The 25,289-nt window shown below is 41.4% G+C and overlaps 1 protein-coding gene across 1 annotated transcript; it reads left to right on the top strand.

Moving 5' to 3' along the window:
• The first annotated feature begins 1,800 nt into the window (after positions 1 to 1,800).
• Positions 1,801 to 18,386, top strand: TMEM38B (transmembrane protein 38B). The gene is made up of 6 exons (XM_085041885.1): positions 1,801 to 2,002; positions 6,275 to 6,431; positions 9,074 to 9,258; positions 10,020 to 10,107; positions 12,117 to 12,234; positions 14,098 to 18,386. Exons 1-6 carry the CDS (start codon positions 1,897 to 1,899, stop codon positions 14,302 to 14,304), a joined length of 861 nt encoding a protein of 286 aa, XP_084898011.1. The 5' UTR covers positions 1,801 to 1,896; the 3' UTR covers positions 14,305 to 18,386.
• Positions 18,387 to 25,289: the final 6,903 nt, after the last annotated feature.

The following is a 25,289-nucleotide window of genomic DNA, read 5'->3' as shown; positions in this document are numbered from 1 at the left end:
GCAGTGTCAATGCAGTATTACATATTTGAAGATCTGACTAAAAATTCAAAGTCCAGGCAGGTATTTCTGATCAGCTGCAAAATAGCACCAGTAAAGGCATTGCTGCTGGCAAATTAGAGAATTTGGGTATATCTATACGAGTTGCAGGCACAGTGGTGGCTGCAGTGCAGATGTTGATGGCCCAAATTGCGACTTCTTTTGTGTCACCATAGATTCGCTGCGGTCATTGCCATTTTTATTTCTCTCTCTCTCTCCTATGATCACATATGAGATTGTCTGAGTAGGTTTCACTGCCTAGCAATGAAACGGATGCCACTCGGTGGGGGTAAACCAGTACTGCAAGGAGTGAAAATGACTACATCCTTTTAAATACCATCAGAATCGCCGTGGCTGCAGCTGCACGGACACAGAGCCCTGCTCAGGGGGAAATAAAATGATGCTGAACTGATTTCTGCCACACAATGCAGCTCACTAATTATTATGTCTTATTATCTATCAACTGAGGCAAGTCAATATCCTGATCTAGAAAACAAACTGTGGTTTCTGTGTCTGCACACAAGCGCGACAGAAAATAAGATATATTAATGGTAAGACTAGTAAGAGATCACTTTGACTACATCATGATCTCTTCATGTAGATGAGATGAAGATGGAAATGGCCAGGAAATAGAAATGAGCTGCACTCACATGGGTCAATTGTCAGGAGTACATGAGTCACTGGATGCACAGAAAGGAAGAGATATTGAGAATAAGAACTTATTCTGTGAATATGACACTGATAGAAGGCAATTCAATGGAAATAATGGCTTGCTATTCATAGCAAGCTGAAATTACTCTGGGAAAAGTTCAAGTGCTTGCTGTGTTGACTAGCACGAACCTTTTTCCCAGAATGATTCTACAGTTCCACTTATTTCCTGAAATTAGTTCTTGGTAGGCAAAGAACAAGTCTAAAAGCACCTGTGAAACTTGCATATTTTCAGACTGCTTTGCTTGACTTCACCATACAGTGCGTAAAACTTAGAGACTTTAAGAGCTCTTTTCACCAGCGTGTGGAAGTTTAATGGAAAAGACAAAAATGGTGGTGGGAAAATTTAGTAGGGAAAAACAGCCAAAAAATCACAAACAAGTAAACATAACTTCCATCTCCGGGAGGGGGTGGGGAGGGGGGCGGAGGAAGAAAAAAGTTAAATATGCAGAAAAGGTGAGAAAAACAAACCTGAACAGGGATCCATCAAGAACAGTGTGGAGTTAGTGTACTTTGGCGGGATTGTTGAAAATATTGTGATACTTGGCTACAGATCTTTCAAGAGTCAAAGTTAGCAATCATCGCTATCAAAATGGCTGTAAAGATGTATTGAATGGATGTGAAGATGTATTACATGGATGTGAAGATGTATTTCTGCTGGGCTCTGACAGGATCTGGTGTACATCAACACCCTCAGTTAACTAACAAATAGATGGCATAAGCCTGGGAAAGACCACATGTTGAACGGACCGTACACGCTGGTAATGATAAATATTCTTGACGAGCTTCAGAAATAGTCAACAGGGAGGCAAAAAAAAAGAGAAAGAAAAATGTATCAGGGTAAGCGTAGTGCGTGAGGTGAGCAGGGAAGCACCACAACCCCAGCAAGGGCTCTGGATAGCGGGCACCACCGATCTCAAACTGTGACCCTCCCTGGAGCAGGGCTATCACGATTTTAACCCAAAAAAGGCAAACAAAAAGCGCACAGGCAGCTCGGAGCTGAGCGGAGGCTGCTGAGGGGAGAGCCCTGCCCGTGAGGCGCCGCGCCGCCCCGCCCCGCGCTGACGGCGGCCGGCAGCGGCCAAGCTCCTCCTGAGGGCTCCGCCGCCTCCTCCGTCCCGGGCAGCCGCTCGCGGAGCTCCGTGCCCAGCCATGGAGCTGTGGCAGGTGCCGCTGAGCTTCTCCCGCCTCCGCATGTTCCCATTCTTCGACCTGGCGCATTATGTCGCCTCCGTGCTGGCGCTGAAGGAGCAGCGGGGTGAGCGGGGCGAGGCGGGACGGGGCGGACACCCCACACCCCCATCCCGATCGCGGTGTGGCTCCGTGTGGAATCCCCCGGCCCTGCACCGTGTTGCGTGTGGCTCCCGCGGGGTTCCCAGCGCCGGCAGGGTGCGGACGGAGCCCCGAGGGGAGCCGCCGTGACACTTATCCCATGGCCGTGCAAATGGGATTGTCTGCCGCCTGCATTAGTCTGTCCACAAGCCATGTCTCGCTGCCCGCCGAACACACCCGGCCAAGCTTTGCTCGCTTTCCAGAGCTTAAAAGGCGCTGGCGAAATCAGCCAGGAGTTTTGTTGAAAACCTTTTAGCTGTTTATTCAGTTATTTATTTGTTTCAGTTTCAAAGTCTCAGGAACAAGAGGGCTGAGGCTGCTTGGAGTTTAAGTTCAGGGGTGCAGAAGTGCTGTGTGTAGCGCAGGCCGATATCTCTGTGCCCAGAATTGCATCTGAGAGGGGGAGATACTCACATCCTTACATCCTTCACACTCCCTGTTTGTGCTGCAGGGTGTTAAGGCAATTCTGCCTCGTGAAAAACAGCTTGGGGCTCTTTCGGGAGGGTCCTGTGCCAGTGGCTTGTCAAAGTTTTACCCCGTAGACTGTACAGTGAATTTAGCAAAGCCTTCCACTTCCACTAACAGGGTTTTGTGTGACTGCACATAATGACACTTCAATCTCTACTGAGTGTTCTTCTGCTGCTGTTAACCTCGAGTCTGTTTCTGTTTGCTGTCACAAATGTAGGCACTGTCCTTGTTTTAATGTTTAGAAATAAACTATTTGTGGTGTGGCTTTGGACGTATTTACAGTCACCGTGCATCCCAGGGGACAACTATATAGGAAACTGAGCTGGCTTTTGGGATTGTAGTGCAACTTTGGGAGCCCGTGCTTGCCTCAGATTTCTAGGGGTCTGCACTGTTTGTTTAGTGAGAGCTTTGGTTCTGTGGTCCCTTCCTAAATGTTTCAAGTGAATTTTAACTTTCTGCTGAGGAAATGCACTTAACAGACTGTGAAGACTGATACAAAGTGCTTATGTATGCTAGAATCTTCACCAAACTTTGTTACTACTGATAAAATTTTTAATGGGTGCTGGCCTGTGGCATTGTGTAATGTGTCTGTGCCATTAAAAAAGGGAGTTTCTGACATTGTCATGCAATACTTTTAAACTTTTCTCTGGAACAGGCACACCTAAAGACCAGGATGAGGGGCCTCTCTGTTTTGTATCAGCACAGCTTTAGTGAGACAACACATATAGAAAGTGGAATTGCTGTCAGAAGTCTGGTCAAATCCATGCTCCTAATTTTTTTCCCCTTCTCAGCTTAATAGCCAGATAGTTCAGAACTCCTGAGTATTTTCTAATACTTGGAATTAATAACTATAATCCAGGTGACTGCCTGCCGGCCTGTTTCTCACTTCCCAAGTGGTTTTAGCTGAGTATTAAATCATAACTGAAATAGCAGTTATTATGAATACTCAGTATGGATATATTATTGTTGATTAATGCTCTCTAGGCTTTATGTTCTTTTTGGAAACTTACAACAGTAGCTATATTTGACAGGGAAATAACGGGAAAGCCTTAAGTGCCTGGTGATGTAAGAAGTATGTAGTCAAGTTACAGCCATGTTTATTTTATCCCAGATTAGTGTCTCATTAAAATACCAACCCACCCCCACTGCTGAAAATCAGATTCAGTGTGGGCATTTGTATCATGGGTGGGTGCACACTAACTGGGACTTTTCCAATCCTCCTAGCCAGGCTTTCTTGCTCACTTGTGACTGCTGGCAAACTGCAGCAGAGACAACCAGCTTGTTGCTTTCTGCATGTTTTAAAATGTGAATTCTTGGTCAGTGCTTTTGGGATGGCTTAGGAGTTGCTTGTTTGGAGCTCTGGCCAGTTGTAGAACTGGCAATTTTCTTTCTTAGGGATGGAGGGACAACAAAAGGTGTTCATGGTTGAGGATGTGTCATATCTGTTTTTTTCTTGCCATTTGTCTACAACGTGTTTCAGGTGACTGGAAGAGAAATAATTTCTTCAGCATAGTTTTGCTGTATTAAACCTGGCTCTATAAATCCTTTATCTTAACTAATGAATGGTTGAATGGGGTACTAGGAAAACTTGTACAAATCCTCCTGGTTTGCTCACTAGGTGTGTGTGTAGTATGCATTCCTGATTGCCTATTTGGAAAATGCTGGAAAGGTTAAAGCAGATATTATCCTATTGACAGAAATAGTTAGCTGGTAGTCAGGGATTTTTTTATTTTTTGTTTCTTTTGTTTTTTTTTTTAATGTTACTGTTGTTCAGGAATAATATTTAAAACTGTATTCAAAATTAGTCCTTCTGTTTTGAAACCTTTTCCTAACTTTCTGAAGTGTACATTTGCAGGCCCACTGGCAGATCCACCATTGCATGGTTGTGTGATGCCTCATTAATTTTACAGGATGCATCAGAGGACAAATATAAATGACCACTTTTTGTATAAAAACATGACCTACTTAAAACTGAGTTTGTCTTCTGAAAGGTTACATCCCAGTCTTAATTTATGTAGCAATTCTAAGATGCTCTTTAAATTAGTACCAATGTTTTTTGCCTCATTGCCTTCTGTGTTGGGTATACTCCTTGTTAGAAAGCAGGTATGAATTGTTAAACACTGGCATTTGAGCCAAATCTAATGTAGACTAACAGAAGAATCTGGAAGTGCAGTAGAGTTTCCAGTCTCTTGTCCTCTTATTTGTAAAATGAAGACATTTACCTCCTTTGTTGTGGAGCTTACTCGTAGAGGGCAATCTGTAATAACAGTTGTAATTCCTGGATTTGCCTTCAAAACTGAAAACCACTTGCTGCTAGTTGTGGGTAAAAAGAAATGTGGAGAAGCTGGTGATTGCTGGAAGGCAGGAGAATGGATTTGAAGAGAGAACAGAGATCTAATTTTAAATCCACTCTGAAAGTAGTAAACACAAGCCAATAATATTTTGCAAGTGTCTTACTTGGAGCACCAGGTACTGCACTTTGGAAAATAAATTACAAAATAGTAAAAATGAAAGAGATGTTATTTTATATTAAGATATTCTGTAATGCTTAGGACTGCTCATTTTTATAAATTGGCTGTTACATGGGAGTTTAGATAGTGCTGCAATACTTGATGTCTATGCCAGCACTAAAACTGGAACAATCTTGTTTATATATTTAGTGAATTGTATTGAGAATTCCATATGCTGTTTTACATGTCTGAGCCTCTCATCTTGGGTAAGAAGCTTCTTTTCCCATGGAATTGCCTGGAGAACCAAAGCTTCTGCTCTGAATTGGGAATAGATGTCAAATTTCATTTTGGGTCAGACACAGTGCTTTTGTGAACTTCAGCCTTTGGACTATGGAAAATTAAACTTGTTCAGGCAAACAGAGCTCAGCACCAGTGTTAAGGGGAAGCTTTGGGAACACTAAACTTTTAGAGTAGAAGAAAATAGTCAAAACAACTACTTGAGGATATTGCTAGCTTTGTTAAAATGTTGTTTTCCTCTGAAAACAGTTAATGCTTCCCATTACCTCCAGTATAATCTTTTACTATTGAATACTCTTTTTGACATAGTTCACTTGCATTTTAAAAGGATAATTCATTTTAAAGATAATGGAATAAACAAAACTGCCAACATTTTAATAATGAGAGTAATTTGCATTTATTAGTATAGTTCAAAGTAACCTTTTTTCCCCTCTCTTCAAGAGTGCAGGTGAAAGCTATTTGATTATTATCTTGGATGCTGTTTTCATTTTGGCCAACAATCACAGCAGGGTATTAGGAGGAGAAAAAGGAAAACAGCTACCTTGAATTCTTGGAACCCTCAAAAAGAGAAATGGAATTCCTAGAATAACCCTCCAAATGTTAGCAATCCTGTTTAGATAAGCCACTTACGTGTTTTTAGTATAAATTTGAAAGCAAGCATGTCCCTGTGTCAGGCTGTTAACAACAAGACCCTGCTGCCATGCTCTGAAAGCTTTTTCTTCTTGGTACCCAGTTATAACAAACTAATGCACAAAGGATGTTCAGAGAACATGTTGTCAGCCTTTCACTTCATTTTAGGAGGCGTAAGTTAAAGTCACCCTACCCTGAGGTTTGCATTTCTGGAAAATTTTCCTGTAAGAGCCTGCCGATTGCTGGAGGATTTTTCATTACCTGAAGGAACTGAACTGAAAAATACTGGTCTTTAAAACATGATCTTTTTCTCCAGTTTTCATTTCTGTTTATGTGTTTGTTTTTTTCCACAGGAGTTGTGGAAGTGTCAGTCCGAAGTCCATTGGCCTGCTGGTTTAGTGCAATGCTTTATTGCTTTGGTGGTTCGGTTTTGTCTTCACTGATGCTTGGTGAACCTCCAGTAGCATTTCTGGCAAAGACCATAAACATTCTGCTGGCATCCTCAGTCTGGTAAGCAGCCACAGTTAGGTAAGATGAATAATATTGGCTCTAAGGAAGCTGTGTGCTGTGAACTGGTGCTGTTCCATCAAGGTTCCATGTGAATCAGAATTTTGACTTAAAAGTGGTGTGGATTTGGATGCTGTCTGTCATTCAGAGTGTCACAGCAGCTGTTGTGATCCTGTTCTGTGAGAACAGAGAGCAACTCCTTACTGTTGTATAACAAAATGCTCTCTTGCTAGACTAGACTTGCCTTAGGTTTTTATAGTATTCCTGGTCAAACAGCTGAAAACATTAGTTCTTAATAAAATGAATTAATTTGCTGATTTGCTGAATATAGGCAAGTCATAAACACGGTCAAGTTTTTCAAAAGTAGCTTTTGAAGACCAGAACCTGGCTGATGCAAAACTTTTGGACTTTCCTGTAACTGGAAGGTACAGAAAAGTTACAACTGGAACTGGGGTTCCAAGACAGATCTTTCTTCCAGTTTCTACTACCAGTCACTGACTTTTTTTTCTGTATTTCATTCCTTCCCAAATGGGTGGTTGTTGTGGTGGAAGACAGTAGTGAGCTGAGTGGTATGATTGAGTCAAGTATTTGGCAGTTTGGCCTGTTTGGAGTTTAAAAAAAAAAACAACCTGCTGGACTTATTTTCACATAAATGTTAACTTCCAGTGGGGTTAATTTGTTCCAGAAAGTGATCTTTGAAGAAAACTTCAAACTTAACAAAAATTATGAGCAGCAGTGGGGGTTTGAATTTAGAAAGCTCAATCACTACCTTTGGAGAGCCTGGTCTGCTTAAAATCCTTTAGTTCCACTAGCCCCTTAAGTTTTACAGTTGCAAATGCATTAAAGCAAAAGCAAGTGTTTCTGACTGTGTGTATGTATTAGTTTTCTGGTCTTTGTGATGCAATAGAAGATTACATGGTTAATTTGGACAAATGGGTGAAATTAATATTATGCATTAATTAGTGAATTGTTAACAGAGCTTATGGAACCTGTCTGTGTTTCTGTTAGTCTGATGTGGGCAGACTGATTGCTTGTTTTATCAAGTGACACGAGCTGGGAGTGCACTTGTAGAGAACAGGATTTCTGTTTAACTCACCATGGTCAAATGAGATTTGCTGTGCACAAATTAAACAAGGTTTTAGTGGGGAGCTGTGAATGTTATGAAACATCTAAGCTTCCAGCTTTACAAAGTTCTCTCTCCATGAGTATAATGACCTTAATTCCTGGTCCCAGATCACATGAAATGAAATTCCTCAAGCCACGCTTGAGACTGGAAAGTGAATGGGGTTGTGCTGGGCTTGAGGAATGCTCCTGAATAGTCTGTAGGACAGCGGCATCTGCTGTTAGCAGAAATTACAGGCAGAAATGCCACGGTGGGCCTTCAGTGCCAGCTTCAGGCCTGTCACCTGTGCTACATGGGTCCTGAACCCACAGTCTGCAGTTGTAATTAATTCTGGTGAGAGTTAGCTGGTAAGTAGGTGGCTTAAGTGGCTGTTTGCAGTAGCCTCTAAAATACATTCTCTCTCTACATCTTTGGCTTTGTATCAGCTGAAGGCCTGGTTGCATACAGAGGCAGCTGACATTACAACGGGAGATAAAGAGAATTGAAAGGCCTTAGAAATTATTGGTAGGCAGGATTGAGCTGAAAAACCTCAAAGCAAAGGGGCAGTGTCTTGTTTTTTGGTTTTTTTTTCAAGAAAACTAAAAGTTTTCTGTCCTTTTTTAAAATTACTTTCTCTGCTCTTACGCAATTATTACTCTCTTACTCCTGTGGTGATATAATCTACTTAAGATAATTTAATCAAGATACTTAATCTTGATTGGGTTTTTTGAATGTCTCAGTAAGAACTGAATCTTGTTTATTATTGAAGAGATACAATAAAACACCACATAATCTAATCTTTTTAAATTTACTGTCATCTTAGGATTTAATTGTTAGCCATCTTTACTTGGTTTTAAAAGCAAGTTGATCAAAGATATTGTAAAATTTTGAGTAGTGTGCTTTCAGTGCTTTGAATAAAGAAATATGCCTGTAATTGCAAGCTGGAAAAGCTAGAATTGGTGAGTACTAAGATGTTAAATGTGTTTAAAAATAGCCATGCATTTCATCTAGCATGACACTAACTAGTGGAGGCATTCTTGCTTAAGTTATATAATTCCATACCTACAGTATGGAAGCACAGAGTCAGCATTGAATTTACCACCCTATTGCAATCCTATTAAAAAAAAAAATCCCAAAACAGAAGCAAAAGAAAACAACCCCCTACACTCAACTGAACAAAAAATAACTCACAAAATAAACTCCAACCCCACAAGGTCAATCAGACACCACTGTAATAACTTGAATTATAAAAAATGTTATATATGAGGTATAGAACAATTGGAAAAATTTAAAGTTGTTTCTCATGGCATTTAATGGATTCTGCTCTGGGACAATGGGGCAATAGTGTTTGGTTTTGGTGCAAAAGCTCAAACGTGCTCAGAAGCTTTTCAAATTCGTTCCAAGATGTGTACCACAAAACTTTGAGTTGTCAGTAGTAGATAAGGCATTGCTAGTCATATTCCAAAAAATATTTTTAAAGATTATTAAAAGATAACTCCTTAGGAAAAATGTGGCTAATGGGTTTTTCCCTCATGGCTTTCAGGTATCTAGTATTTTACTGCCCAGAAGACATATTCTGCCGGTGCTTTTCCTTTCTGCCTCTTCGCGTTCTGGTGGCAGGAATGAAAGAAGTGACAAGGACTTGGAAGATCACAGATGGCATTGCACATGCAGCCATGGTCTACAAAGATGCCTGGCTTGTCATGGTAGCTGTGGGCTGGGCCAGAGGTAATATGCAGAACATCTTGTTCTGTGGGTTTGGGATTTTTTGGAGTGGTGTTTAAATGTCTGTTCCCTCAGCAGAACTGTAGCACCATCCTTGCTGTGCTGGGCATGGTCATATTGATGCAGTCTGATGTCCCCTCAAGGAAAAAGCCTGTGCTGTGCTTTTTCTGCCTGGATTTAGGGTGACATTGAAGGACTTTGAGGCAAGTTCCTTACAGAAGGGATGGACAGTTGATGACAATAAACAAGTTGATACTCTGTGTGCTGAACTCTCCAACAGCATTATTGCCTCAGAGCTGTGTCCTTGCATGAGGCTGAAGAAGACAACTGGTTATCTTAGGTTTTTGAGTTGTAACCACTACCTGGTTTTAAACATGGGGATGACCCTTCTTGCCTGCCTGCTGTTTGGAGTACAAAGCTAGAAGCCACCTTCCTGACAGCTGTATTTGCAGCTACACCAGCAGGATCACTTCAGAAAGTCGCTGTGCAGCTCTTGTTTCTGCTTGACTGTGCTGCTGTGGGAAGTGCCTCAGTTCAGGTGCTGTGACTCAAAGGTAGACCTGAGGTTCTTGCTGACTATCAAAACCTCTGAGGTTTTGTGGCTGTCATTCAAGTCTTGTTTGCATGAAAGGTTGGATTAAGTCTTTCTAAATCTGGGCTTTGGGTACCACGTTTAGTACCTGGTGTCATGAGTTTTTCTGTGAGCAATGGCACAGTAGTGGTAGCAGTCAGTGGAAATTTACCATAAATCTCTGCAATTTCAGGTGCTGGTGGTGGCCTAATTTCCAACTTTGAGCAGCTGGTGAGAGGAGTGTGGAAACCTGAAACCAATGAGCTCCTGAAGATGTCCTAGTAAGTTGTTTTGTTTTTTTATTTTAACTGCAACATGTTAGCTGTTGTTTTGCAAAGTCATGTTGTTTTGCTTATTTCAGTGGTTGGGGGCCTTTGAAAAAAAGGCAGCAGGGCATGTTTGTACTCTGGTTTGGTGTGTATCCTGTAAAATATGGGACAATGATCTTTGGAACTTTTAGCAGATGTTTTAATCATTTTATGTTCACAGCACAAGAGCAGCAAATGGAAGACAAGTCAGCAAAAGTTGTGAAAAAGCAGTGTAGAGCTAGTGGGGAGTTGCTAGACAGCAGTATTGACTCCATTCATCTTACAGGGACATGGTCTTCTATCCAAAATGGAAGTACAGTGGTACCAGAAATACACAGGGGAATTTTGGTGTGTGTTCTGAGCATCACTAACACGGCTTCCTTCGAACACTGTCCCTCTGACTTTTGCTGCCAGTGCTATTTTCCTCCAAAGACATCAATTATTTGAGAAGGTACAAATTGGTTATTCAGTGTAGCAAAAATGACCTGCAAGATGGGAAAAGTTACTTCTCTTGCAGAAGCAAAGAATGGGAGTATTACATGCTTCCTGGTTTTCTCTGTAAAATGAGAATTGAAACACGCTGGAAAGTCTGAAGCTATTATTGTAAGTCAAGATAAGGTCACTGTGATAATTTCCTAAAATTCTTTTGATCTTTCCCAGGTTACAGTCAGGTCTTTAAAAATAATAATTTTATTTTTTTTAAAAGCCATCTTGCTTTTCTGCACCCACCCCTAGACACAGAATAACAGGAGAGACATTTGTAGCCTTCTCTTTGCCAGTATTTCAGCTTTTTGTTGATTGTGTTCATTGTTGGCTTTTTCTGAAATTCTAAGTATTTAGAATTTCTCTTGTCAGTGCCTAAATGGCAGTCTTGAAAGTAAACTTCCAGAATGAAGAGGTCACTGTCAAAAATAGCACTGTATACCCAAATAAAACTGTCTTTGCAGGTGGAACACCAGAGCAGTGCTTACTGATTAAAAGCACTTGCATATATTCTCCTTCTCCACTGTAGAGATGGCTCAAAGTAACTCAAAAAAGATTTTAAAGGTTTTGTTTGTGTATAAATCTTAGTAGCATTAAATTGCACTAAGTTACGAAGTTAAATGGATCAACCATCCTGTGAGTGGACAAGGTGCCTGTGTACATAGGGTTGTTTTTTGGGTTTCTTGAGCAGAAAGGTGATGCAGTTAATCTCTTTGGTTACTGAAAAGACAGTGAAGAGCGTGTCTACAGTAGGTGCTCTGTAATAACAGGAATGTCACCTGTAAATGTCACATGCAGATTAAGAAATGCACAGAATTATGCCAGCCAGGCCCCTGGATAAGTGACCAAAGATCTCTTGTTTTCTGGCTGCATACCTATAAAGGGTTTTAGTACCACAACAAAGATTGCTGTAAACTGGAAATAGATGGGAAATCTTTGCATGTCTCAAGTCAGCACAGTTGTGTTGACAAAACCTGGTAACACAGGCCTGCCTCCAGTGAGGTCTGAGCTGACTACAACCCTAGAGCTGCTGGAATGTTACGGTGGACCAACACTTGGCTTATGTTGCTCTTCATCACCTTAAACAACTTACGGAGTATAATAGAGGAACCTGTTTTTATGTCTAGTCCAAGTAGTGTGAGCTCTGTGATTTAACTCTTCAGTAAGATAGATTGGGTGAGGAGGAACAGAAGCAAGCTGACATATAAAGTCTGAATAGAAGCATTGATTTGAGGGGGATTTGTCAAATAGAAGTTTGCTGGTTTTGCAGAGTGGTGCTGGATTTGATGCACTATGGACAGAAAGCATAGTAGTATTATATAAAGTGAAAATCTTCAGTTAGGTACTGCTGGATTTTGGATTTTATCACTGTTACTCCAAGATTTCACTAGTTCTATTCAGAAATAATTCTTTTGCACACTAAGAACACATATTGCTTTCCAGGGAGCTTCCACTGTGGAGCAGAGAAAAGAAATTAACATTGTTTTTTTGACTTCTAGCCCTGTGAAGGTAACTTTGATGGGAGCAGTTCTTTTCACCCTGCAACGCAGACAGTACTTGCCAATAGCAAGACACAACCTTGTGTTCCTATACACCATCTTTCTTGTTGTTGTCAAGGTAAGAATTTGAAAGTGTTGCTAGTAACCAAATAACAGAAAATCTTTTATCCAATTGTTAGATTGCATGCTTCAGGATGGGAAGGCCAGCTCCTGCTGAGGTCATGTGTTTAGTGTTCTATACATGAGCAGAACAGAAGACCTGTTACTGATACTGCTCAATGTGAGAGGGAAAAGAAAAAAAATCAGGAATGTTAGCACTCAGTATTTGGTATTCCAGGCTTGTATGTCCATAATCTCAAACAAAGGTTATGCTTGTAGAAAGAAACTCTCTTGTTCTCCGTCTTTTGTGTGTATCTGTGCAGCCACCAGTGTGTTTGTAAAACAAGCCAGCTGGATTCTCATCTGGCTTAAAGTGTTCGCAAAGTAAGTGTTTGGGTGGGAAGGGAAAGCATACCAAAGCTACTTTGAAGTAGCTGTAACTATTTTGTAATAAAGTAGACCCTAGTTCTCTATTGAATTCTTCAGTCCCTTCAGTCTTGTTCATTTCCAGGATGATACCTTTCTTCTGGGTTACTAGTTTAGTAGGAAACATAATCTCTGTTAGCAGAAATCTGGCAATTTTAAGAGCTTCAGAGCTGCTGTTGAACAGACCAGGGACTGTGTGAAAGTGGATGTTGCCATTCTCCTTTCTGTGAAGGAGCTGACAAGTTTAATTCTGCAGAAGTTACTTTAGGGAGATGACTTCAAGTTATGTTCTTGATTCTCCATCGAAACTGATAAAGGCATTGTTGAACTGTGGGTGCTGGGAATGGAGAAGGAAAGGAATGTTATTCTGGAAGTGAGAAATGACATGTGTCCACAGAAGCTGGCTGTCAGGCTGCACTGAAGTAACTAAGTCCTTACATTGATGGTTGTACTGACAGTTCAGGAGCTCCAGCACCCACAAAACTAATTAATAAAACAACAGTGTATCTGGCATTGTCCTTTAATAGTGTCTCAGAAACTTGTCATGTCTCTGAAAACTGCAGAAGCTGTTGCAATGTAAACTTGTCCAGTACCCAGATCTAAAAAACAGTTTTTCAATCCTGATTCCAAGTTATGTGTCCTAAGGGATGCCCACCTAAATCTCTGAACTTTGTGGAATGAGTGTGGCTATGTGGAATTCTAATTAAAGTCTGATTATGCACCTATAGATTTAGGTTCTTCCATGTTCCATTCTTCCAACTGAAATGGAAGGAAGCCACTCTGTTTACAGAGTGTTTTTCAGTTTGAGCAAAGCACAAGACTTACACATAAAAGTTGCTGTTCTCCTTATCTGTAGGCCTTAAATGTGATTTACTCCTAGGATGATTAATCTTACAGAGGAAGGTTGTTTTGTGCACATTGTTTGTGTATAGCTCATAGAATCATAGAGTCTTACAATGTTAAGGGCTGGAAGGCACCTCAAAGATCATCCAGCTCCATCCCCCTGCCATGGGCAGCAATATCTTCTGCTAGACCTGGTTTGTCAAGGCTTTATCCAGCCTGGTCTTGAACATTGCCAGGATTGGGGTATCTGCAATATCTCAGGGCAAACTGTGTCTCACCACCCTCACAGTAAAGGACTTCTTCCTAGTATCCAGCCTAAATTTCCCCTCTTTCAATTTGGGCCCATTCCCTCTTGTCCTGTTGCTGCAGTTCCTGATGAAGAGTCCCTCTGTGGCTTCCCTTTAGATCTTTCATAGCCATGTGAAGAGTGTTGGTCAAGAAAAAAAGCATTCTTTGACCAATTCCAGCTAAAATGAGCAGACTTCTGTTACTGGTGGCATGGCTTCATGCTTGTATAGAAAGTTAAAAATGCCATACACCCATTCAGCTTTGAACTTGTTTCACTCTGAAGCCATCACAGCTTTCATTGTAACTTGATCCTTGTTCTTCGTAGGTAAAAATGATGTTGACAAGATGTGCAACTTCTCCACTTGCTCCCTTTGAGGCTGCAATTGGCCAAATGTTTTTTGGCTCGCGAAAGACACCTTCCAAAGTGAAGGGTGAAGGTGCCACATCTTCCAACGGCTCTTCAGTCTGTGACCAGCCTGCTGAGCAGCACCATGAGGGTGCTAAGAAAAAACAAGCAAAGAAAACAGAATAAGTGACTTAAAATCCTTGATTGGTGGTCATGACCGTTGAAGATGTTTGTCTTGCAGATTAGGCTGGCTGAGAAGTTTCTCTGAGGAAATGAGAACAGGGCTGTGTTGTGGTTTGCCTTTTGGAATGTGTTATGTAAACTGTGTGTAAATGCACATGTTGGACTTGTAAGTTAAAACTACAAATTTTTATAGTGGTTAAAAGTTTACTAATTTTTGTATTTATGATAACTTCAAATGCTTACATGTTAAAAAGATAGTTTCAAAAATGTGACAATCATATTTGTTATTTTTTCCCACTATATCACTTGTTTCACATCTTCCTATCACCCAGTTCTTATGTTTCATTTGGATAACACTGATTTTCACTGTCAGGTGTTCTCTGTAGCACATCCCAAATAAGAAAGTCATTATCTGAGTAAGGCTTAATAACATTGCACTGTGTATAACCACAAAAATGTACTGAAATAATGCCTTTAACTAGAACAATAACTGAATTATTGTTGTAATTCACATTGCACTGTCTAGATTTTCTTCTTTTCCGTAAGTAAATATTTTTCAATATTTTTCTATTTTTTAAAATGAGAGTAAATTATCTGTCACTTAAGAAAAATCTTTACAGTTAGCAAGTAGAAACATTTTGATGTTTTTGTTGTTGGCTTACTTGGACTCTTTATTTGCAAGCATTTGAGATGTAGGTGTTTTTCATGGCATGTTGGTGTTTTACAAGTGGTTTGTAGTTATCTTTTGGGTCATCTGGGACTAGATGTTCTTTGCCTGCATTTTTATCCAAGAATGTGCACTTACTTCTTTTCAAAGACAAACTTTATTTTAAAGAATAATACTGGGCAGTACATATTACCTTGTTTACTCAGCACCCTGAGCTGCAAGACAGGGATGGGGACAAAATGTTGCCTCCATAATCCATGAAGGAATGGTCAGTGAGCTGCTACACCACCTAAACACTCCCAAGTGGTGGGGTGGGATCCACCCAGGGGTGCTGAGGGAGCTGGCAGAGAGCTCACTGAGCCACTTCCAATCATTTATCACAGCCCAGGCAAACTGGGGAAGCCCCAGTTCACTGGAGGTTGGCAAATGTGACACACATCTACAGGAATGGTCAGAAGGAGGATCCAGGGAATTCCAGGCCTGTTAGCTGCCCTCAGTGCCAGGGAGGTCATGGAGCAGATCACCCTGAGTGCCATCAAGCAGCAGGTCCAGCACAGCCAGGGGATCAGCCCAGCCAGCCTGGGGTTAGGAGAGGCAGGTCCTGCCTGACCACCCTGATCTCCTGCTGGGACAAGGTGGAGGCTCAGGGCACGAGGGAAAGGCTGTGGATGTGTCTGCCTGGGCTTTGCAAAGCCTTGGACAGCTTCTCCCAGAGCCTCTCCTGGAGAGCCTGGCTGCTTTGGACAGGCCCTGCTCTCTGGGGAAGAAGTGGCTGTGCAGAGCCAGGGAGTGCTGGGGACAGCAGGGACATGCAGCTGGGCTGGGCAGCAGTGGGGCTGCCGTGGGGTCAGTCCTGCTGGACATCTTTCTCCAAGGCCTGCAGGAGGGGATCCAGGGCCCCTCAGGGAGTTTGCTGTCAGCAAACTGGGCTGGGAGTGTGGATGTGCTGGAGGGCAGGAGGGCTCTGCAGGGGATCTGGACAGGCTGGAGCTGTGGGATGAGGCCAGTGGGGTGAGGGACAGCCAGGGGAAGTACTGGGTGCTGCCCTTGGGGCACAACAAGCCCTGCAGCTCCAGGCTGGGGGAAAAGTGTCTGGAAGCTGGAAAAGGCCCTGGGGGTGCTGCTGACAGCAGCTGGACATGAGCCCAGGGGTGCCCAGGTGGCCAAGAAGGCCAGTGGCCCCTGGGCTGTGCCAGCCATGGTGTGGCAGCAGGAGCAGGGCAGTGACCATCCTGTGCTGGGCACTGCTGAGGCCACACCTCGAGTGCTGTGTGCAGTTCTGTGGACATGAAAGACCAACAAGTCCAGAGAAGGGAAGGGTCTGGAGCTGAGGGATGCTGCTGGGGGACCTGGGAAAGGGCTCAGCCTGGAGAAAAGGGGGCTCAGGGGAAGCCTTGTGGCTCTGCACACCTCACTGACAGGAGGGGGCAGCCAGGCAGGGCTTTGCTCCCAGGGAACAGGGACAGGATGAGAGGGAACAGCCTGAAGCTGTGCCAGGGGTGGTTTATTTTGGATATTGGGAAGAATTTCCTCACAAAGAGTGAAAAGCATTGGAAAAGGCTGTCCGGGGAAGTGATAAACATCCTTGGAGGGATTTAAAAGACATGTAGGTGTGGCACTTGGGGATATGGTTTAGTGTTGGCCTTAGCTGTGCTGGGTTAATGCTTGACTTCATGATCTTAAAGGTCTGTTCCAACCTAAACCGTTCTGTAATGTCAGAAGCACTGGAACTTTTTATTAGCATTTGCTGAAATCTTTCTGGTTTCTGCTTGTTGCATCTTTTTTTGCTCAGGATGTGAAGCATTTCTAAGTGGCATACACTTCATAAGTGAGAACTTTGGCATTTTAGAGATGTTACATAAGAACAGAATCTTTTCAGAGGAATCTTTTCAATGAGGTACCATTTTTTTAAACTGTTTTTACAAAATTAGATTATTTGTCTTCAGAGAGTACTGCTTTGAAGACTATTGTTCAGCAAAGAGGGGTTAGGTTAATCTTGGTGCAGGGATGCCAGAGAGAATGTGGAGGGAGATCTGATTTGAAAAGACAAAGTTTTAGTTCCAGGTACATCTCTAAATTTAGAAAAGCTGTCACCAATGCTGTGCTTAGAGAAAAGAAAAATAAAAGTACCAAAGAAATTTCTTGTGCCTGTCTAGTCACATTTCCATGGTGATGACCAAAAGCATTGAACTCATTTGAAATCCAACTTCATAGCTAATGTGCTGTACCTTGAAAGCTAAAATTTCTATTTTCTTTAACACTGAACAATTAAAACAAAATACCCCAAACTCTTCGGACAAAGTTGCAGTCATATTCCTTTACATATTACACTGAAAGTTAGTGTTCATTTATAAGTGCTTGGAGTATTCACTTGGTGTCTCCTTTTTTGTCATGGATTAACTTGAAGCTGCCAATTAACTAGTTAACAATCAGCTAGTTATCAAACAACAGAAGCACATGCTGCCTGTCCACATTTTTTAAAACTTCTAGATGTTTTTTTGAATGGGTGTAAATCGTACATTCTAGATCACATGAGCGATACAGAATGGGACTGTGGTATGGAACTGTGTTGCACATCTGTGAAATTCTGCCTGGTAACTGGTTACTCCTAACTGGAAATATGCTTAGACTAATTCTTCAGAGAGTTTACAATTAGAGGGAAAAATATATTGTTTTGTGTTAATTTTCGGAGTTAAAAACGACAGTATTAAACATTTTAAAAAAATGGTTTTATTGTCTGAACATTTTAAAAGTAATACATGCCACATGAAAAAGGTATATTATTGTGAGACAGAATACAAGTGATGCTGACAGAAATCCTGTTTTAAGCACCGTGAAAACAAAACTTTGTGTTTAAAGGTGTCACAGGCTGCTGAAGAATGGGTGCTCAAAAGAGTTCCATACTGAATAGTTACATGCAAGTGTTCTGAGAATTACATTTTATAATACAGTAAAAGGTAATTAGTTGTTTGTGGTTTAACCTGAATTCTGTAGGAGACATTAATACAGTGTGTCCAGGATGCCTTAAATAAACAATTCCCAGCTTTCATGCTGATAGTTCTCTATCTCTGGTAAACTTCTCTGTGTGAGAATTTTGTTAACAATTTCTTGTAACTGCTCTGGTAAAGTGTGTCAGATTCAGCACAGCTGCACACATGAACTAGTTGGCTGTATCTAATTTTGTCATTAACCTGGTAAAATTAGAAGAAGCTGCCTTGTGCCAATGTAAACTAAGTTGTTTGTGCTTTATCAGCTCAATTCTTGGGCTAGAAGGGCATATTCCTGATGAATCCAGTTGCTGTTCTGAATTATTTCTCTTAAATACACACAGTTTCTGTAAAAAAAAAAACCTTAACATTTGCTTCAGCAACAGAACTGAAGTTTCTTTAGACAATAAATGCTATTTGCTTTCCTCTTCTGTGTTTTTCATTTCATTTCATTGGAAAAAAGTGGAGATAGGAGGATGTCACACAAACAGTGCATCATCTGAAACGTGATTCTTCAGTGTATTATTAGGCAAGACACAGTTGTTAAAGAATGCCAAACATCTGTCTTCTGTAGGAATCAGAATCTGCTCAGCGTAAGGGCAGTGCTGAAATCTAACATCTTCCAACAGTCTAGACAGTGAATGCAAGATTTACTCTGAGTGAATACTCTTAATTTACAAGGTGAATAATCATTTCTAAGGTCTAAGTGAAGCCTTAAAATGAGTAGCAACAGAGAAACAGCATTTGACGCCAAGATGAGAATCAAGAATGTGTTGTAAATAGTAATTTGCATTTGTTCTGATAAAACTGCTCTGTTAAGCAATCAAAAGCCTTTTGTGAAATGTGTAAAATTGTTCAGCAAGGAATAGATAGCAATATGAAGGCTGACAGAGACATACATTAATATTCCCAGGCAGACTGATCTGCCAGTGGGCTTTATCTACAGTCAGGAAGTAGAATATGATGATCAAAATGCCACCCCAAATAAAAACTGCTGCAATCTAGTGTGATAAATAGTTTATGCACAGGTCCTGCAGCTGGGTTCCACAACCCCTGGACAAGCAGGGCAGGAGGGATTCTGCCCCACCTGCAGAGCTGCCTCCAGCTGTGGGGTCCCCAGTGCAGGAAAGACCTGTTGGAATGGGTCACAAACATGATTAGAGGGCTGGAGCACCTCTTCTATGGGGACAGGCTGAGAGAACTGGGGTCAAAGGCTGTGGGGAGACCTCACAGTAGGTTTCCAGTACCAAGGGGGCTTAGGAGAAAGATGGGAACAGATATTTTAGCAGGGCTGCAGTGACAGGGCAAGGGGTGATAGTTTTAAGCTGAAGAAGGGTCAAATCAGACAATATTGGGAAGAAATTGTGATGGAGGTGGTGAAACACTGAAGCAGGTTGCCCTGAGCGGTGGTAGATGCCCCATCCCAGGAAACATTCAAGGTCAGCTTGGATGAGGTGCAGATCTAGTAAAAAATGTCCCTGCTATTGCATATGTGAGTTGGACTAGATGGCCTTTAAAGGTCGCTTCTGACCCAAACTTTTCTATAGTTCTTTAATTCTAGGAAAAAAAGGTTTCTTCAACGTTGTTGAAGCATGTTGTCAGGGGGGTTGAGGTAGCCTTGCTGACCCTGGAAGCTGAATACTGCCAGTGCCATGTAGTTCTTAAAAAAAGGAACTAAAGGGCAAAAAAGGAAGAAACATGCATCTGAAAGAAAGAAACATGAATCTACTTTGTTGTCGTTGGCTGAAATGTTATCACACTCTTTGGCACATTTTTCCACAATAAATTATGTACAAATTTTTCTACTAGTAGTAATTTCAATTAGAGTCACCTTTAGTTTGGTCAAGTTTTCTCCTCCCCCTTAAAAGAAGACTTATCAGACAGTTGAATGTCAAGGCTAGATTAGATAGTTTTGGTTTTTAAGTTGGACTTTTTCTTGGCCAAATTTGGACTAAAACTATTTGAAGATACTTTGATCTAAAGCTTTTTGGCACACACTCTGTTTTCTGAAAATAATACCCATTTATGGTCCTGGGGTGTTTGGGAATTACATGGAAGTATTTTTGAGTGTCTTTCAGTGGAATTTGAATATACCTTTAAGGCACTTAACAAGTAGATTACACTGAGGAAGATGAAGATGCAAACTTACATGGTTCTGTTGTCATAGCAGAATGTCAGAAAAATCCAAGGTGAAGAAATTAGTTTTATATTGAAGAGAGTACAGTTTCATGACAACTGCTTTGTCATGAGTGACTTCTGCAATTCAAATGTTGTTTGCATGAAAACTTTGCTCCTTTTACTTAACTGCCACCCATCATGCACCAAAGCCTGGTTCTGACCCTCCCAAAGGGAGCTGTTTCCCTGCAAAGGAGGCAGTTTTCTCTGGTGTTTGCTTTCTAGCTCCTGGGGACTTAAAACAGCAGGAGAGAGAGAGCCTGAGTGCTTTACGTGAAATTTTCAAGCTGAGCCGAGGGAAAGAGCAGGATGTGGGAGTGAGACCCATCTCTCTGGGCAGCTGGGGTGTGTTCTTTGGCTTCAATCCAATTACCCAATATATTTTTAGTTGCCTTTAGTTCAGTATAGCAGGTGAATATTAAGGAAAACTTTCCTGCCTGATCATTCAGATGCTACTCCGGGAGTCACACTCATTCTACTGGAGACTTTTAACTGCTGTGACTGGAGCCCTGTTGGAATTTGGAAGCAAATTAATAATATTGCAATAATTTGGGTAACTTCTCCTGAGACTAGTACACATGTGCTTTATATTTATTCTGTATGTTGTGGATTAAAAAGTTCAGGATCAGGTTGGATTCTTCTGAATCCATCTCTCCAAAGTGTGATCCAGATGTCCTGTGGCTGGCTGACGTTTAGAACTGTCTTGCCAAAAGAATGGTTCTTTAGAAATCAAATGTGTTGATAACCTTCTCCAGCCCTTATCTTTACCTAAATCTCCTGCTTGTATCAGACTGAACTTCTGTTTAAGTTTGGCAGGAATTGGATCATACTTGAGTTTAAAAGAAGCTGGAACACAAAGACTGTTAAAAAAACCCCAAAGTTTCAAGGCTGGTGTCTATTAAGTAAGAAGATACAGATGCCAAATGCTAAGTTTACCAAAATCCAATAAAAATTTAGTGCCAATACTTTGGGAAAGCAGTGAATTTTCAGAAAACAAACCCAGGAGAGTATCCACTGTATACAGACACAGGAAGCAAGTTTCCCAATCATGCATTGCTGTGATGGTGTTCTTGTCCTCAAATGCAAATGGGATGGAGCAGAAGGTTAATGAGCTTCAGTCCAAGCTGAAGCAGGAACACAAGGAGTCAGGACAAAGTGGAGTAACTCCTGGGAATGCTATGGAGCATCTTATTACATGTGATGTAGCAAGAGGAGGGAACCCAGACTGTTGTCAGAAATTAACTATTAATATTGTTCTAACATTAGTACAGCCTTATTGCTGACCTGAGAGGTGACATGCTGCATTCCTGAGTCTGTACCTGGTCTGTATGGATGTCTGTGAAATCAGAGCTTCAATGCTGTGAGGAAAAGCATGGTTAAGAAGGTCAAGCTGGGTAAGACCCCTGGGGATACCTTTGCAGCATGAACTACAAGAATGTGACCAGGCATTACATGTTATTAATGAGAATGTGCTTCTGATACCTTTAAACAGTGCTGATTTTTAATTTTTTTTAGGGTGGAATGATGTGAAGAAGAGTGGGGTCTGAGCACTTCATTAATGTGAGAAAAAAATAAATGAGGTCATTGAAAATGATACTCCTGGTAAAATGCATCCTGGCTTCTAGGCATGCAGTAGAGTGGTCACGTCAGGCAACACAGAATTTAACCACCTTTAGTGTCAGCTTCTTACTGCTCATCCAGGGCCATCAGACCAGTGAAGCTACTAGAAGGTCTTTTTTCTGAATGGAAAGAACAAGAAAACTGATAAAAATTATGGGTTGGCTTTGGCACAGAGAGTGACTGACTCAGTAGGTCGAGACTGCTGGCTCAAGACAAGCAGAAGAGAGAGGAGAATACCACCTGTCACAAAGTCTGTAAAATCAGCTTGAATCTGATGCACATGGAATGACTTTTGCATAGTGCAGCAATTTCAAGTGAAACTGGTAAGTAATGAACCGTGAGCAAACAAACAAAGAAAAGCCACTTAAGTTGCACAATGCATAATTAAGGTGTGGAACTCATTGCCTCTGGTAGAAGTGCTAGAAATGGAGAACAGTTAGAGACCAGTTCTGATGCAGGCAGGCTTCACAGAGTTCTGTCATATGGTAGGAGAGTATTTTTACAGAGTTGCAGAATGGTTGGGGTAGGAAGGAACCTCTGGACATCACCCAGTCCAAGCCCCCTACCAAGGCAGGGTCACTTGGAGCAGGTGAGGTTGGAATATCTTCAGAGAGGGAGACTCCACTCCCTCCCTGGGCAGCTGTCCCAGTGCTCTGCCACCCTCAATGCCAAGAAATTACTCCTCACACTGAGTAGAACATCTTCTCTTTTAGTTTATGGCCAAATGAGTGCACTGACCTGTTCTCCAGTATTCTCTTGGCAGACCCTGTCACTCAGGGAAAGGCGCTGACAGTCTTTTTGGGAAATTACTGGGATCAGCACATCTGGAGCACAAAGGATTGGCTTCACCCTAGAAAACTCACCTTCCATGACCACAGCATCTTCCCTACCACGAAAACAAAAGCCTCCTGGGCTGGAGAGGCTGTTGTGCTGATGCTGTGTTGCAGCAGCAGTGTTTATATTTGCTTCTGAAAGGTGGGCACTTGTTTTGTTAATGTGGCCCCTCTTATAAAACAAAAGTCCTTCTCTTGCCTCTGTGCAGTTCATTATTTGTAGAATGCTTTCAGGAGCTCAGATGAAAGGGTGTTTTAGATGCATTAATTATTAGTGTTAAGCACAGCTGCTTTGTCTGAGGGCTTTCTTCCAGCTGCAAATGGGTTTGGCTGCAAAGAAACATATTTTTCCAAGAAGACTATATTGGTTTTAAGTCTGGGAAGCAGAGAAATCAAACAAAGCTCTTTTGTTTTAAAAGACGATTTTTTGAGGAGTGAAAATTATTTTAATTGGAAGTGTTACTACTTATGAAAAGCTGTTATTTAATTAATCATGGGTAAATGGGCAAACACTTTAACAAAATGAATGTTTTTTGGGAAAAAGTAACATCCTGAATTACTTTCTATCCAAGTGCTTAAGTATTGACAGAAAATTTCCTTTAAAGCTGTCATCTCATTTGTAAAGCAGACTGAATTTAATGAAAAGTTTCAGCAAATATCTGCTCTGTATGTAAAAAGCACCTTCTTTCTTTTTCTCTCAAGACAAAATTTTTCTTTAAGATTCATCATACTGCAATTGGAAATTTTCTATGATCATACAGGGTTTTGAAAGCTTGGATGGTGGGGAGAGAAATTCTTGTCTATTAGGTTGTGGTCATTTGCTAATATTACTGATGACTTGTCTTGCTGTTTAGGTTGCAGATAAGAGTTTTATTTCAATACTCCGGTCATAAAAGAGATTTTGTTATTTTCTGATGTCAACCACATTTTATTTTATTGTATTTGGAGGGCCTCAGAAAGCTTCAGACTGAAAAAAAAAAAGAATGATTTAGTCTTTATTTAGAGCACTCATGTCCTTTTTCCCTTCCAATATTAAGCTGATGCTAAAAGTACCTGTTTAAGCCTATCACGTGGTGCTATTAATAGGGAAAGGGTTTTGATCTTTTAAAAATATTTGTAGGAACTTATGTCATTGACCTTCTCTTTTTATAAGAACTGAGCATCTCAAGCAAGTGGGGATAGCCACTTTGATTATCTGGCTTGTGGTCAGCGTTATGGAAACACAAACACTCTTGAAAGACAGAGCAATACAGGAAGTGTTAAAACAGGCATGGGTGCAGTGCTGAGCTTCTGCTTCAGCAACAAGGATGAACATCTGCAGAGAAATTTTCTTATTCTTTGGTCCTTGTTGCCCTACTCAAGGGTATTATCTGATGGTTCTTGGGTCTGTGATTCGAGTGATAGAAAAAAGCTGTAAGACTTGGTAAACATCTTCCTTGGAGTCATGGCAGGGAGCTGTGTTCAACATTAGCTGAGCATGAGGCTGACCTGGATATAGAGAGTGAAAAGCCATGGGTCTCCTTGCACTGCTCTCTTGGGTCTAATTTAGAGCATCTTACCTTTTGTTATATTTGTCTTGTAATGTTTACCAAATCTGAACTATGAAGGTTGGACTATACAGTTGGACATGATGATCTTAAAGGTCTTTTCCAGTGTAAATGATTCTAAAAGAGTAAAAACCTCTCCTTTACTTGCGTGGTGCTATTTTGTCATCTATTTTTACGACTGGCAGGTGGGTGTGCAGAAGTTTTCACACTGCCAATAAATGCAGGACAGTGTAGCTTGAAGAGGGTGGGTTGGGCACGCCAAGGTAACCTGTGAAATGACCTGAATGCTGTTGCTGTCTGGAGAGCTTGATGTGAACAGTCTTGCCATCTGCCAGAACTCTCTGCCAAATTAATTACAGATCAACTATGAGAAAGTCTGAATCACCATTGCCAACCATGGTGGCATTCCCCTAGCAAAAATATTGTCCCCGTGTGCCCCAAAAACATTTAAGATGCATTGTAAGTAGCAAGATCAGAAAATGCAGATCCTGTTTCCAGCTCTCTGTGTTTAGGCACTGGCAGTACACTGAAGGCTCTAGATGCATCTATGCTCATTCAAAGCTTTGGCCTGAGCACTTAGTAGAGGGCACTTAGAAAGATGTTGAACACATTTAATGTCTCATTCCCCTTGGGTGTGCAAATTCCCAAAGCTGCTGGGATAATCTTGGCCTGAAGATCCAGCATGGAGCATATTGTCTGTGGGACTGAGTGTCCTTGGCTCACAGTCAGGTGAGAAGAGGTAGTGGGTTCTGGGTTTGCATGTGCCTCTGCTTTTAGAAACAGTTTGGGAAAGTGGAAGAACAGTTCTGCAGAGCCATTACAGTCTCTTCTGCACATGATGTCTGGGCACATTTTAAAGTCTTTATTTCCTCAGCCATGAAATCTTCTTTGAGTGGTTGCATTCTGTCTTGTAAGTACTCTAGTCAGGGCTTTTCCAACATGTGTTTACAAGCCTCTGTGGGTGTGCTTGCCATAGTAATTCCTGGCTACACTTTATTGTGAACATCTTGATGCTCATAGGGTTTGGAGAGAGGAGAAGCATTCCAAGTGGGAAATGACATCCACAATTCCCAGTGGCATGGACCAAAGCCAAATGCCTAAGCCTTCTTTAGAAAGCCTTCCTCTTTGTGAGGGATGTGCATTCTTAATATTTTCTCTG

The sequence above is a fragment of the Lichenostomus cassidix genome, chromosome Z (genome assembly GCF_008360975.1).
Source record: "Lichenostomus cassidix isolate B80296 chromosome Z, HeHo_3.0, whole genome shotgun sequence".
Lineage (NCBI taxonomy): Eukaryota > Metazoa > Chordata > Aves > Passeriformes > Meliphagidae > Lichenostomus > Lichenostomus cassidix.
The sequence above is the reverse complement of the archived record's forward strand: the minus strand, read 5'-3'. Positions and strand labels throughout refer to the sequence as shown.

What these genes read in the sequence shown, in the direction of transcription:
- TMEM38B (XM_085041885.1), top strand. Translation starts at nt 1,897, where the DNA reads ATGGAGCTGTGGCAGGTGCCGCTGAGCTTCTCCCGCCTCCGCATGTTC. An exon ending in GGCGCTGAAGGAGCAGCGGG is followed by an intron (nt 2,003 to 6,274) that starts GTGAGCGGGGCG and finishes TTTTTTCCACAG; the next exon opens with GAGTTGTGGAAGTGTCAGTC. An exon ending in CTGCTGGCATCCTCAGTCTG is followed by an intron (nt 6,432 to 9,073) that starts GTAAGCAGCCAC and finishes CATGGCTTTCAG; the next exon opens with GTATCTAGTATTTTACTGCC.